This window comes from Cherax quadricarinatus, chromosome 62, assembly GCF_038502225.1.
Source record: "Cherax quadricarinatus isolate ZL_2023a chromosome 62, ASM3850222v1, whole genome shotgun sequence".
NCBI classification, from domain to species: Eukaryota; Metazoa; Arthropoda; class Malacostraca; order Decapoda; family Parastacidae; genus Cherax; species Cherax quadricarinatus.
Genome location: NC_091353.1, coordinates 19,358,819 through 19,373,041, shown reverse-complemented (window position 1 = coordinate 19,373,041; position 14,223 = coordinate 19,358,819). Strand labels below are relative to the sequence as shown.

The window sequence follows — 14,223 nt, the reverse complement described above, 5'->3', positions numbered from 1 at the left end:
GTGAGCGTGTTAGATAGGAGTGAATGGAGACGAATGGTACTTGGGACCTGACGATCTGTTGGAGTGTGAGCAGGGTAATATTTAGTGAAGGGATTCAGGGAAACCGGTTATTTTCATATAGTCTGACTTGAGTCCTGGAAATGGGAAGTACAATGCCTGCACTTTAAAGAAGGGGTTTGGGATATTGGCAGTTTGGAGGGATATGTTGTGTATTTTTATACGTATATGCTTCTAAACTGTTGTATTCTGAGCACCTCTGCAAAAACAGTGATTATGTGTGAGTGTGGTGAAAGTGTTGAATGATGATGAAAGTATTTTCTTTTTGGGGATTTTCTTTCTTTTTTGGGTCACCCTGCCTAGGTGGGAGACGGCCGACTTGTTGAAATATATACATGTATATATATATATATATATATATATATATATATATATATATATATATATATATATATATATATATATATATATATATATATATATATATTGTATCTTTGTGAATGTTTTGTCAATGCATTTTGTCTTTATATATTTAATATAGGGGGGGTGGTAGGAGAAAATTCTCAAATAGGTTCAGGGAGAACCTTGAGTTTTCCTTGAAGCAAGTTTATTCTTTTCTCTATATATATGTGTGTGTATAAGAGATTACAATAAACGTAATTTTGATAGATGTAGCAGAAACAAAATTAGGTCAGAAAATAATATGATATATGTGAAACATTAGCATGAAAATCAAGTTGACCAACAATATTATAGCAGCGTAATATTTACATAATATTATCCCACAGCAAATGAAGCAAAATCTTAGACCAGGAAACACTCTTGTTTCCTTTTTAAAGTTGTGTTGGTAAACTTGGATATTACATTTGTGTCTTATAAACTGTTGTATATATCGCAATTTCTGGTAAATACGGTTGAAGAATTACATTAAAAACTAACTCGTCACTAGCACGGACCACGACCAACTTTCTCTGACTTCCTCAATTTTGGATTCACAGTTTCAACTTCATTTACGAAAAGTTCCTTCATATACACGAGATTTATAGAGCACACTGTTATGTCTGCGAGGACTGACAGCTACACTGAGCAGGTGACTGACAGCTACACTGAGCAGGTCACTGACAGCTACACTGAGCAGGTCACTGACAGCTACACTGAGCAGGTGACTGACACCTACACTGAGCAGGTGACTGACACCTACACTGAGCAGGTGACTGACAGCTACACTGAGCAGGTGACTGACAGCTACACTGAGCAGGTGACTGACAGCTACACTGAGCAGGTGACTGACAGCTACACTGAGCAGGTGACTGACAGCTACACTGAGCAGGTGACTGACAGCTACACTGAGCAGGTCACTGACAGCTACACTGAGCAGGTCACTGACAGCTACACTGAGCAGGTCACTGACAGCTACACTGAGCAGGTCACTGACAGCTACACTGAGCAGGTGACTGACAGCTACACTGAGCAGGTCACTGACAGCTACACTGAGCAGGTGACTGACAGCTACACTGAGCAGGTGACTGACACCTACACTGAGCAGGTGACTGACACCTACACTGAGCAGGTGACTGACACCTACACTGAGCAGGTGACTGACACCTACACTGAGCAGGTGACTGACACCTACACTGAGCAGGTGACTGACAGCTACACTGAGCAGGTGACTGACACCTACACTGAGCAGGTGACTGACACCTACACTGAGCAGGTGACTGACAGCTACACTGAGCAGGTGACTGACACCTACATTGAGCAGGTGACTGACACCTACACTGAGCAGGTGACTGACACCTACACTGAGCAGGTGACTGACACCTACACTGAGCAGGTGACTGACAGCTACACTGAGCAGGTGACTGACAGCTACACTGAGCAGGTGACTGACAGCTACACTGAGCAGGTGACTGACAGCTACACTGAGTAGGTGAGACACCTACACTGAGCAGGTGACTGACAGCTACACTAAGCAGGTGACGGACAGCTACACTGAGTAGGTGACTGACACCTACACTGAGCAGGTGACTGACAGCTACACTGAGCAGGTGACTGACAGCAGAGTTAAGAGGTATTTTCCCATCTTTCCCTGGGAAGTTAAATATCATTATCTTAAACTAAAGTCCAGTGTAGAACTCTTACTGTCAGGGAGCAAATAGATGGAGCAGATTATTTACATGACGTGACAGCAGTCTGTTGTTTCTGCATGTCAGCTCTGCATGACGTAACAGACATCAGAGTCCTCTGCTTCAGACTCGTCCAACACTACTGTTGCTGTTGTTGCTGCATCTCAGCTCTGAATGACGTGACAGACAGCACTATTCTCTGCTTGAGACTGTCGTTCAACGCTGCTGGTGCTGTTGCTGCTGCAACTCGTCTCTGCATGACGAGACAAACAGTAGAGTTTCTCCTTGCTCAAGCAGATTCTTCTGAGATTGTCGTCCCTCCTATACTACTACTACTACTACTACTACTACTACTACTACTACTACTACTACTACTACTACTACTACTACTACTACTACTACTACTACTACTACTGCTGCTGCTGCTGCTCCTGCGGCTGCTGCTGCTGCTGCTGCTGCTCACCACTACATGAGGTGACAGACAGCAGATTCCTTCTCTGCAGCAGCTTCCGCAGCAGTCTTCTGGTTGAGTTTGTCGTCCAACATACGCTGCTGCAGCTGCTCCTGCTGTCGGCGCAGTTCTGAGCGCAGCTTCTCAATCTCCTGGTTGAGAGCTGCCTCCTTCTCCTGCAACCAGAGATAATCAACCATCTTATCCACCAGCAATTAGTCCTCTGTACCCTTCTTGTCATAGCCTAAATATCCTTTCAGACATGTAACAATATCCTTCCTGCAAAATCCATCCTACAATAACATAGTATCTCCCGCTATTATATTCTTGACATCCTTGTCTCCTGTTTAAGTTATCTTCGCGAACTGCATTATCCTACCCTAGTTATCCTCACGTCTGTATACGTTGTATCATGTAATTGCAGAAATAAAGATTACTGTTACTATGCTCTCTCTTTCACCCTAATTATCAAAACCATCCTTCCTATCTTACCCATATATATCTTACCCTATCTATCTTATCCTATCTATCCTTATTTGAAGTATCCAGCTCGTCCTTACCCTAACTATCCTAGTGTCCTGATTTATCCTCCTATCCTCACCTTAGCCATCCTCGCCTCCTTCGCTATCCTCTTCTCCTCAGCGGTGTTCTTGGTATTCTTGGCCAGCTTCTTGTCACCTTTCTGTTGGCGCTCCTTGTCTGCCTGGCTGGGTGATGCTGGCATGAACGGTGACCGCACCGGCTCCCGGCTACCTGCAAAACAACAGTAATGATTATCCTTATTATTATTATTATTATTATTATTATTATTATTATTATTATTATTATTATTATTATTATTATTATTATTATTACTGCTATTGTTATTAATATTATTGTTGGTGTTCAGGAGAGTACACTTGACGTCAGAACATAACACTACAATATATGGAGTCCCAGTGACTACCATTACAGCAGATTACTACACGTACGCAGACTACAGTTACAGCAGACTACCAACCTCAAGCACTGAGACTACAGCCACATCGAACTGCATTTAGTAGGGAGACTACAACTACAGCGGTGTAGCTGAGAATACAACAGCAGCAGTAAGAGAGGATGAAAACTACAACGTCGGGTTAGCTAAGTTACAGTCAGCAGACACTGCATGGAGAGCAGAGCCACAGTCAGCAGACACTGCATGGAGAGCAGAGCCACAGTCAGCAGACACTGCATGGAGAGCAGAGCCACAGTCAGCAGACACTGCATGGAGAGCAGAGCCACAGTCAGCAGACACTGCATGGAGAGCAGAGCCACAGTCAGCAGACACTGCATGGAGAGCAGAGCCAGAGTCAGCAGACACTGCATGGAGAGCAGAGCCACAGTCAGCAGACGCTGCATGGAGAGCAGAGCCACAGTCAGCAGGCAACTGCATGTAAAGCAGAGCCACAGTCAGCAGACACTGCATGGAGAGCAGAGCCACAGTCAGCAGGCAACTGCATGTAAAGCAGAGCCACAGTCAGCAGACACTGCATGGAGAGCAGAGCCAGAGTCAGCAGACACTGCATGGAGAGCAGAGCCACAGTCAGCAGACGCTGCATGGAGAGCAGAGCCACAGTCAGCAGACACTGCATGGAGAGCAGAGCCACAGTCAGCAGGCAACTGCATGGAAAGCAGAGCCACAGCAGGCAACTGCATGGAGAGCAGAGCCACAGTCAGCAGGCAACTGCATGGAGAGCAGAACCACAGTCAGCAGGCAACTACATGGAGAGCAGAGCCACAGTCAGCAGGCAGCTGCACGGAGAGCAGAGATACAGTCAGCAGGCAACTGCATGGAGAGCAGAGCCACAGTCAGCAGGCAACTGCATGGAGAGCAGAGCCACAGTCAGCAGGCAACTGCATGGAGAGCAGAGCCACAGTCAGCAGGCAACTGCATGGAGAGCAGAGCCACAGTCAGCAGGCAACTGCAGGCAGGGCAGAGCCACAGTCAGCAGACAACTGCAGGCAGAACAAAGCCACAGTCAGCAGACAACTGCAGGCAGAGCAGAGCCACAGTCAGCAGACAACTGCAGGCAGAGCCACAGTCAGCAGACAACTGCAGGCAGAGTAGAGCCACAGTCAGCAGACAACTACAGGCAGAGCCACAGTCAGCAGACAACTGCAGGTAGAGCAAAGTCACAGTCAGCAGACACTGCAGGCAGAGCAAAGCCACATTCAGGAGACACTGCAAGCAGAGCAGAGTCACAGTCAGCAGACACTGCAGGCAGAGCAGAGCCACAGTCAGCAGACACTGCAGGCAGAGCAGAGCCACAGTCAGCAGACACTGCAGGCAGAGCAGAGTCACAGTCAGCAGACACTGCAGGCAGAGCAGAGCCACAGTCAGCAGACACTGCAGGCAGAGCAGAGTCAAGGTCAGCAGACACTGCAGGCAGAGCAGAGTCACAGTCAGCAGACACTGCAGGCAGAGCAGAGCCACAGTCAGCAGACACTGCAGGCAGAGCAGAGTCACAGTCAGCAGACACTGCAGGCAGAGCAAAGCCACAGTCAGCAGACACTGCAAGCAGAGCAGAGCCACAGTAAGCAGACGCTGCAGGCAGAGCAGAGCCACAGTCAGCAGACACTGCAGGCAGAGCAGAGCCAAAGTCAGCAGACACTGCTGGCAGAGCAGAGGCACAGTCAGCAGAACACTGCAGGCAGAGGACACTGCAGGCAGAGCCACAGTCAGCAGACACTGCAGGCAGAGCAGAGCCACAGTCAGCAGACACTGCAGGCAGAGCAGAGCCACAGTCAGCAGACACTGCAGGCAGAGCAGAGTCACAGTCAGCAGACACTGCAGGCAGAGCAGAGCCACAGTCAGCAGACACTGCAGGCAGAGCAGAGCCACAGTCAGCAGACACTGCAGGCAGAGCAGAGCCACAGTCAGCAGACACTGCAGGCAGAGCAGAGCCACAGTCAGCAGACACTGCAGGCAGAGCAGAGTCAGAGTCAGCATACACTGCAGGCAGAGCAGAGTCACAGTCAGCAGACACTCCAGGCAGAGCAGAGCCACAGTCAGCAGACACTGCAGGCAGAGCAGAGCCACAGTCAGCAGACACTGCAGGCAGAGCAGAGCCACAGTCAGCAGACACTGCAGGCAGAGCAGAGCCACAGTCAGCAGACACTGCAGGCAGAGCAGAGCCACAGTCAGCAGACACTGCAGGCAGAGCAGAGCCACAGTCAGCAGACACTGCAGGCAGAGCCACAGTCAGCAGACACTGCAGGCAGAGCCACAGTCAGCAGACACTGCAGGCAGAGCAGAGCCACAGCCAGCAGACACTGCAGGAAGAGCAGAGCCACAGTCAGCAGACACTGCAGGCAGAGCCACAGTCAGCAGACACTGCAGGCAGAGCCACAGTCAGCAGACACTGCAGGCAGAGCCACAGTCAGCAGACACTGCAGGCAGAGCAGAGCCACAGTCAGCAGACACTGCAGGCAGAGCCACAGTCAGCAGACACTGCAGGCAGAGCCACAGTCAGCAGACACTGCAGGCAGAGCCACAGTCAGCAGACACTGCAGGCAGAGCAGAGCCACAGCCACAGTCAGCAGACACTGCAGACAGAGCAGAGCCACAGTCAGCAGACAGGCAGAGCCACAGTCAGCAGACACTGCAGAGCCACAGTCAGCAGACAGGCAGAGCCACAGTCAGCAGACACTGCAGGCAGAGCCACAGTCAGCAGACACTGCAGGCAGAGCAGAGTCACAGTCAGCAGACAGCAGAGCAGAGCCACAGTCAGCAGACACTGCAGGCAGAGCAGAGCCACAGTCAGCAGACACTGCAGGCAGAGCCACAGTCAGCAGACACTGCAGGCAGAGCCACAGTCAGCAGACACTGCAGGCAGAGCCACAGTCAGCAGACACTGCAGGCAGAGCCTCTGGTCAGCTATGTTACAAGTAGTAGAGAGTAGCTGTGATGAGTCTCGCTACGACGAGTCTCGCTACGACGAGTCTCGCTACGATGAGTCTGGCTACGATGAGTCTGGCTACGATGAGTCTAGCTACGATGAGTCTCAATACGATGAGTCTGGCTACGATGAGTCTGGCTACGATGAGTCTAGCTACGATGAGTCTCAATACGATGAGTCTCAATACGATGAGTCTGGCTACGATGAGTCTGGCTACGATGAGTCTGGCTACGATGAGTCTCAATACGATGAGTCTGGCTACGATGAGTCTGGCTACGATGAGTCTAGCTACGATGAGTCTCAATACGATGAGTCTCAATACGATGAGTCTGGCTACGATGAGTCTCGCTACGATGAGTCTCGCTACGATGAGTCTCGCTACGATGAGTCTGGCTACGATGAGTCTGGCTACGATGAGTCTCGCTACGATGAGTCTCGCTACGACTAGCGCCCTCCAGGGTTTATCACGCTATGGCGAGGCCCCTGACTCTCGCTATGACGAGCTCCAATTCCTCGGATCAAGACTGCATCAGCGGGAACAAGATTTTTTTTGTTTTTCGAATTTATTCCGGAGATTTTGTATCTTTTCCCCGAGAGTTTAGCTCCATTTCCTCGTATCAAGGTTTCATGTTTCTCAAGTTCTCTGGAACAACAATTCCCTCGATTTGTAAATGTGAAAATTCGATTTTTTTAACTGACTTACAGTAATGATTTTTCGTCGAGTTAATGAAATGTGGTTATTAATGTCCGTAGAGTTTCAGAGTCTCAGTCATATAAGTACAATATTTGTACTTTAGACATTATCTTCCACACACACGACTCATCATTCATTATAATAAACATACAATGATAAAAAATGAGTTTATGCTACAGCTCCTGGCCCCTTATGTGGTATAAGGCAACAAAGAAATCCATCAAGACTCACGAAATCGTAATGACACGATTGCAAACAAACCATACCACGGGCGGGGATAGAACCCGCTAACTGGCTAACGCGACGGTCTGGAGTTTTGAGACTCTGATCGCGGGTTCTATCCCCGCCCGTGGTATGGTTTTTTTAAAACCATCAACCTTCCACTTTTTAAAAGGCTGCTGGAATTCACCTGACAAACTTGTCGCTCTGGACGGAATCATAAAATACTGATCAACGCCTCATGTACATTTAATTTAAATCATCCAAGTTCCCCAGAGGCTATAATTAATATATAGCAACGTCTTGAGTACCAGCGGCCGGTCTTATTTGTGGGAGGGGTTGTTATTGTAGTAAGTTTACATGGGGGGGGGCACTAATGAATATTTTATGTTCTGGGCGAGAGAGAGGCAAGTTTGTCACGTGAATGTCAGCAGCGTATTAAAGAGAGGACGGTAGATATTTCCGCATTAAAATATTCTACTGCAACACCATCACCTCCATCCTCATTCAGTCATATAACCCATTTATAAATCCTAATTTTGAAGTTGAGAGAGGTTTGGGCACTCATGTATGCCAGTGTGACGATCCAAACACTCCAATGTATAAATGAATGAATGAAAAGAAGGAATCATTTATTGACGTGGGGTTGAGTAACACTGACGTGGGGTTGAGTAACATTGACGTGGGGTTGAGTGACGTGGGGTTGAGTAACATTGACGTGGGGTTGAGTAACACTGACGTGGGGTTGAGTAACATTAACGTGGGGTTGAGTAACATTAACGTGGTGTTGAGTGACATTAACGTGGGGTTGAGTAACACTGACGTGGGTTTGAGTAACACTGACGTGGGGTTGAGTAACATTAACGTGGGGTTGAGTAACATTAACGTGGGGTTGAGTGACATTAACGTGGGGTTGAGTGACGTGGGGTTGAGTAACATTAACGTGGGGTTGAGTAACATTAACGTGGGGTTGAGTGACGTGGGGTTGAGTAACATTGACGTGGGGTTGAGTAACATTAACGTGGGGTTGAGTAACATTAACGTGGGTTTGAGTAACATTAACGTGGGGTTGAGTAACATTGACGTGGGGTTGAGTAACATTAACGTGGGGTTGAGTAACATTAACGTGGGGTTGAGTAACATTAACGTGGGGTTGAGTAACATTAACGTGGGGTTGAGTAACATTGACGTGGGGTTGAGTAACATTGACGTGGGGTTGAGTAACATTAACGTGGGGTTGAGTAACATTGACGTGGGGTTGAGTAACATTAACGTGGGGTTGAGTAAAATTGACGTGGGGTTGAGTAACATTAACGTGGGGTTGAGTAACATTAACGTGGGGTTGAGTAACATTGACGTGGGGTTGAGTAACATTAACGTGGGGTTGAGTAACATTAACGTGGGGTTGAGTAACATTGACGTGGGGTTGAGTAACATTAACGTGGGGTTGAGTAACATTAACGTGGGGTTGAGTAACATTAACGTGGGGTTGAGTAACATTAACGTGGGGTTGAGTAACATTAACGTGGGGTTGAGTAACATTGACGTGGGGTTGAGTAACATTAACGTGGGGTTGAGTAACATTGACGTGGGATTGAGTAACATTAACGTGGGGTTGAGTGACATTAACGTGGGGTTGAGTAACATTGACGTGGGGTTGAGTAACATTAACGTGGGGTTGAGTAACATTAACGTGGGGTTGAGTAACATTAACGTGGGGTAGAGTAACATTAACGTGGGGTTGAGTAACATTGACGTGGGGTTGAATGACGTGGGGTTGAGTAACATTAATGTGGTGTTGAGTAACATTAACGTGGGGTTGAGTAACATTAACGTGGGGTTGAGTAACATTGACGTGGGGTTGAGTGACGTGGGGTTGAGTAACATTAACGTGGGGTTGAGTAACATTAACGTGGGGTTGAGTAACATTAACGTGGGGTTGAGTAACATTGACGTGGGGTTGAGTAACATTAACGTGGGGTTGAGTAACATTAACGTGGGGTTGAGTAACATTGACGTGGGGTTGAGTAACATTGACGTGGGGTTGAGTAACATTGACGTGGGGTTGAGTAACATTGACGTGGGGTTGAGTAACATTGACGTGGGGTTGAGTAACATTGACGTGGGGTTGAGTAACACTGACGTGGGGTTGAGTAACATTGACGTGGGGTTGAGTAACATTAACGTGGGGTTGAGTAACATTGACGTGGGGTTGAGTAACATTAACGTGGGGTTGAGTAACATTGACGTGGGGTTGAGTGACGTGGGGGAGTAACATTAACGTGAGTAACACGTGGGGTTGAGTGACGTGGGGTTGAGTAACATTAAAGTGGGGTTGAGTAACACTGACGTGGGGTTGAGTAACATTAACGTGGGGTTGAGTAACATTGCCGTGGGGTTGAGTGACGTGGTGTTGAGTAACATTGCCGTGGGGTTGAGTGACGTGGGGTTGATTAACATTAACGTGGGGTTGAGTGACGTGGGGTTGAGTAACATTAACGTGGGGTTGAGTAACACTGACGTGGGGTTGAGTAACATTAACGTGGGGTTGAGTAACATTGACGAGGGGTTGAGTAACATTGACGTGGGGTTGAGTAACATTAACGTGGGTTGAGTAACATTAACGTGGGGTTGAGTAACACTAACGTGGGGTTGAGTAACATTAATTGAGTAACATTGATGTGGGGTTGAGTAACATTGACGTGGGGTTGAGTAACATTTAAGTGGGGTTGAGTAACATTGGCGTGGGGTTGAGTAACACTAACGTGGGGTTGAGTAACATTAACGTGGGGTTGAGTAACATTAACGTGAGGTTGAGTAACATTAACGTGGGTTGAGTAACATTAACGTGGGGATGAGTAACACTAACGTGGGTTGAGTAACATTAACGTGGGGTTGAGTAACATTGACGTGGGGTTGAGTAACATTAACGTGGGGTTGAGTAACATTGACGTGGGGTTGAGTAACATTAACGTGGGGTTGAGTAACAATTACGTGGGGTTGAGTAACATTAACGTGGGGTTGAGTAACATTGACGTGGGGTTGAGTAACATTGACGTGGGGTTGAGTAACACTGACGTGGGGTTGAGTAACATTAACGTGGGGTTGAGTAACATTGACGTGGGGTTGAGTAACATTAACGTGGGGTTGAGTAACATTGACGTGGGGTTGAGTAACATTGACGTGGGGTTGAGTAACATTGACGTGGGGTTGAGTAACATTAACGTGGGGTTGAGTAACACTGACGTGGGGTTGTGTAAGATTGACGTGGGGTTGAGTAAATTAACGTGGGGTTGAGTAACATTAACGTGGGGTTGAGTAACACTGACGTGGGGTTGAGTAACATTAACGTGGGGTTGAGTAACATTGACGTGGGGTTGAGTAACATTGACGTGGGGTTGAGTAACACTGACGTGGGGTTGAGTAACATTGACGTGGGGTTGAGTAACATTAACGTGGGGTTGAGTAACATTAACGTGGGGTTGAGTAACACTGACGTGGGGTTGAGTAACATTAACGTGGGGTTGAGTAACATTGACGTGGGGTTGAGTAACATTAACGTGGGGTTGAGTAACACTGACGTGGGGTTGAGTAACATTGACGTGGGGTTGAGTACCATTAACGTGGGGTTGAGTGACGTGGGGTTGAGTAACACTGACGTGGGGTTGAGTAACATTAACGTGGGGTTGAGTAACATTGACGTGGGGTTGAGTAACATTGACATGGGGTTGAGTAACACTGACGTGGGGTTGAGTAACACTGACGTGGGGTTGAGTAACATTGACGTGGGGTTGAGTAACATTAACGTGGGGTTGAGTAACACTGACGTTGGGTTGAGTAACATTAACGTGGGGTTGAGTAACATTGCCGTGGGGTTGAGTGACGTGGGGTTGAGTAACATTAACGTGGGGTTAAGTAACATTAACGTGGGGTTGAGTGACGTGGGGTTGAGTAACATTAAAGTGGGGTTGAGTAACACTGACGTGGGGTTGAGTAACATTAACGTGGGGTTGAGTAACATTGCCGTGGGGTTGAGTGACGTGGGGTTGAGTAACATTGCCGTGGGGTTGAGTGACGTGGGGTTGATTAACATTAACGTGGGGTTGAGTGACGTGGGGTTGAGTAACATTAACGTGGGGTTGAGTAACACTGACGTGGGGTTGAGTAACATTAACGTGGGGTTGAGTAACATTGACGAGGGGTTGAGTAACATTGACGTGGGGTTGAGTAACATTAACGTGAGGTTGAGTAACATTAACGTGGGGTTGAGTAACACTAACGTGGGGTTGAGTAACATTAACGTGGGGTTGAGTAACATTGATGTGGGGTTGAGTAACATTGACGTGGGGTTGAGTAACATTGACGTGGGGTTGAGTAACATTGGCGTGGGGTTGAGTAACACTAACGTGGGGTTGAGTAACATTAACGTGGGGTTGAGTAACATTAACGTGAGGTTGAGTAACATTAACGTGAGGTTGAGTAACATTAACGTGGGGATGAGTAACACTAACGTGGGGTTGAGTAACATTAACGTGGGGTTGAGTAACATTGACGTGGGGTTGAGTAACATTAACGTGAGGTTGAGTAACATTAACGTGAGGTTGAGTAACATTAACGTGGGGTTGAGTAACACTAACGTGGGGTTGAGTAACATTAACGTGGGGTTGAGTAACATTGACGTGGGGTTGAGTATCATTGACGTGGGGTTGAGTAACACTAACGTGGGGTTGAGTAACATTAACGTGGGGTTGAGTAACATTGACGTGGGGTTGAGTAACATTAACGTGGGGTTGAGTAACATTGACGTGGGGTTGAGTAACATTGACGTGGGGTTGAGTAACATTGACGTGGGGTTGAGTAACATTAACGTGGGGTTGAGTAACACTGACGTGGGGTTGAGTAACATTGACGTGGGGTTGAGTAACATTAACGTGGGGTTGAGTAACATTAACGTGGGGTTGAGTAACACTGACGTGGGGTTGAGTAACATTAACGTGGGGTTGAGTAACTTTGACGTGGGGTTGAGTAACATTAACGTGGGGTTGAGTAACACTGACGTGGGGTTGAGTAACATTGACGTGGGGTTGAGTAACATTAACGTGGGGTTGAGTAACATTAACGTGGGGTTGAGTAACACTGACGTGGGGTTGAGTAACATTAACGTGGGGTTGAGTAACATTAACGTGGGGTTGAGTAACATTAACGTGGGGTTGAGTAACATTGACGTGGGGTTGAGTAACATTGACGTGGGGTTGAGTACCATTAACGTGGGGTTGAGTAACACTGACGTGGGGTTGAGTAACATTGACGTGGGGTTGAGTAACATTAACGTGGGGTTGAGTAACATTAACGTGGGGTTGAGTAACATTGACGTGGGGTTCAGTAACATTGACGTGGGGTTGAGTAACATTGACGTGGGGTTGAGTAACATTAACGTGGGGTTGAGTAACATTGACGTGGGGTTGAGTAACATTGACGTGGGGTTGAGTAACATTAACGTGGGGTTGAGTAACATTAACGTGGGGTTGAGTAACATTTCCCCTGAGGGTGATGAGGGGTACTGGTTATCACACAATACCAAACCGGTAAACCCTGATGTGACTACGTACACAGATCTTTGCTATTTTCACATATAAATATAACAGAAGATATGCTGTCTCCTCGTTGCAACTCTGTTTTGAGAACTGAAGGTCGTAAATTTGGAACAAAATAGAACACAAAATAACTTGCTAGTGACCTACCACAGAAAACCTATTTAGGGATGTTGGTTCTGCGCCAGTTGTTCATAGGTATTACTTTACAGGTAGAGAAGTCATCATCTATATGTTCCTGAACAGAGTAAATTTTTAGAGCCAGTTATTAGAACAAATATTGAACAGAGAACTGCCGCCGTGCCGCCGTGCCACCGTACCGCCGTGCCGCCGTGCCACCGTACCGCCGTGCCGCCGTGCCACCGTACCGCCGTGCCGCCGTGCCGCCGTGTTTATTCGCATTTTTTCACAGTCTCTCTTGCTGCTAGAACTTAAAACTGCGGCACTGAACTTATAAGATATATCCCTCCAGCAATTAGAACTAATCTAGCAGAAAATAATATATACTGAGTCAAAAAAGGTGAATCAGTGTACAATAAGGCAGCATAACCATACTATCAGAGGGGAACTTTAGACCTAGTGTGCCACTGAAAATAATATTACAACTTTCCTGTCAGAGGAAAGACAGTCTTCCTGATAATACTGTGTTATGTATAGTGTTGTAGTGTATACCACAGTGGTACCCTGGTGTTATGTATAGTGTTGTAGTGTATACCACAGTGGTACCCTGGTGTTATATATATTGTTGTAGTGTATACCACAGTGGTACCCTGGTGTTATATATAGTGTTGTAGTGTATACCACAGTGGTACCCTGGTGTTATATATAGTGTTGTAGTGTATACCACAGTGGTACCCTGGTGTTATGTATAGTGTTGTAGTGTATACCACAGTGGTACCCTGGTGTTATGTATAGTGTTGTAGTGTATACCACAGTGGTACCCTAGTGTTATGTATAATGTTGTAGTGTATACCACAGTGGTACCCTGGTGTTATATATAGTGTTGTAGTGTATACCACAGTGGTACCCTGGTGTTATGTATAGTGTTGTAGTGTATACCACAGTGGTACCCTAGTGTTATGTATAGTGTTGTAGTGTATACCACAGTGGTACCCTGGTGTTATATATAGTGTTGTAGTGTATACCACAGTGGTACCCTAGTGTTATGTATAGAGTTGTAGTGTATACCACAGTGGTACCCTGGTGTTATGTATAGTGTTGTAGT

The 14,223-nt window shown here is 47.0% G+C and overlaps 1 protein-coding gene across 1 annotated transcript in view; it reads right to left on the bottom strand.

The window, feature by feature from the left end:
• Positions 1-13,253: 13,253 nt before the first annotated feature.
• Positions 13,254-14,223, bottom strand: part of LOC138854564 (uncharacterized) — a 53,916-nt gene continuing 52,946 nt past the window's right edge. The window contains exon 3 of the mRNA XM_070098522.1: positions 13,254-13,435. Coding sequence (XP_069954623.1) covers positions 13,254-13,435 — 182 coding nt within the window. The remainder of the gene's footprint in view (positions 13,436-14,223) is intronic.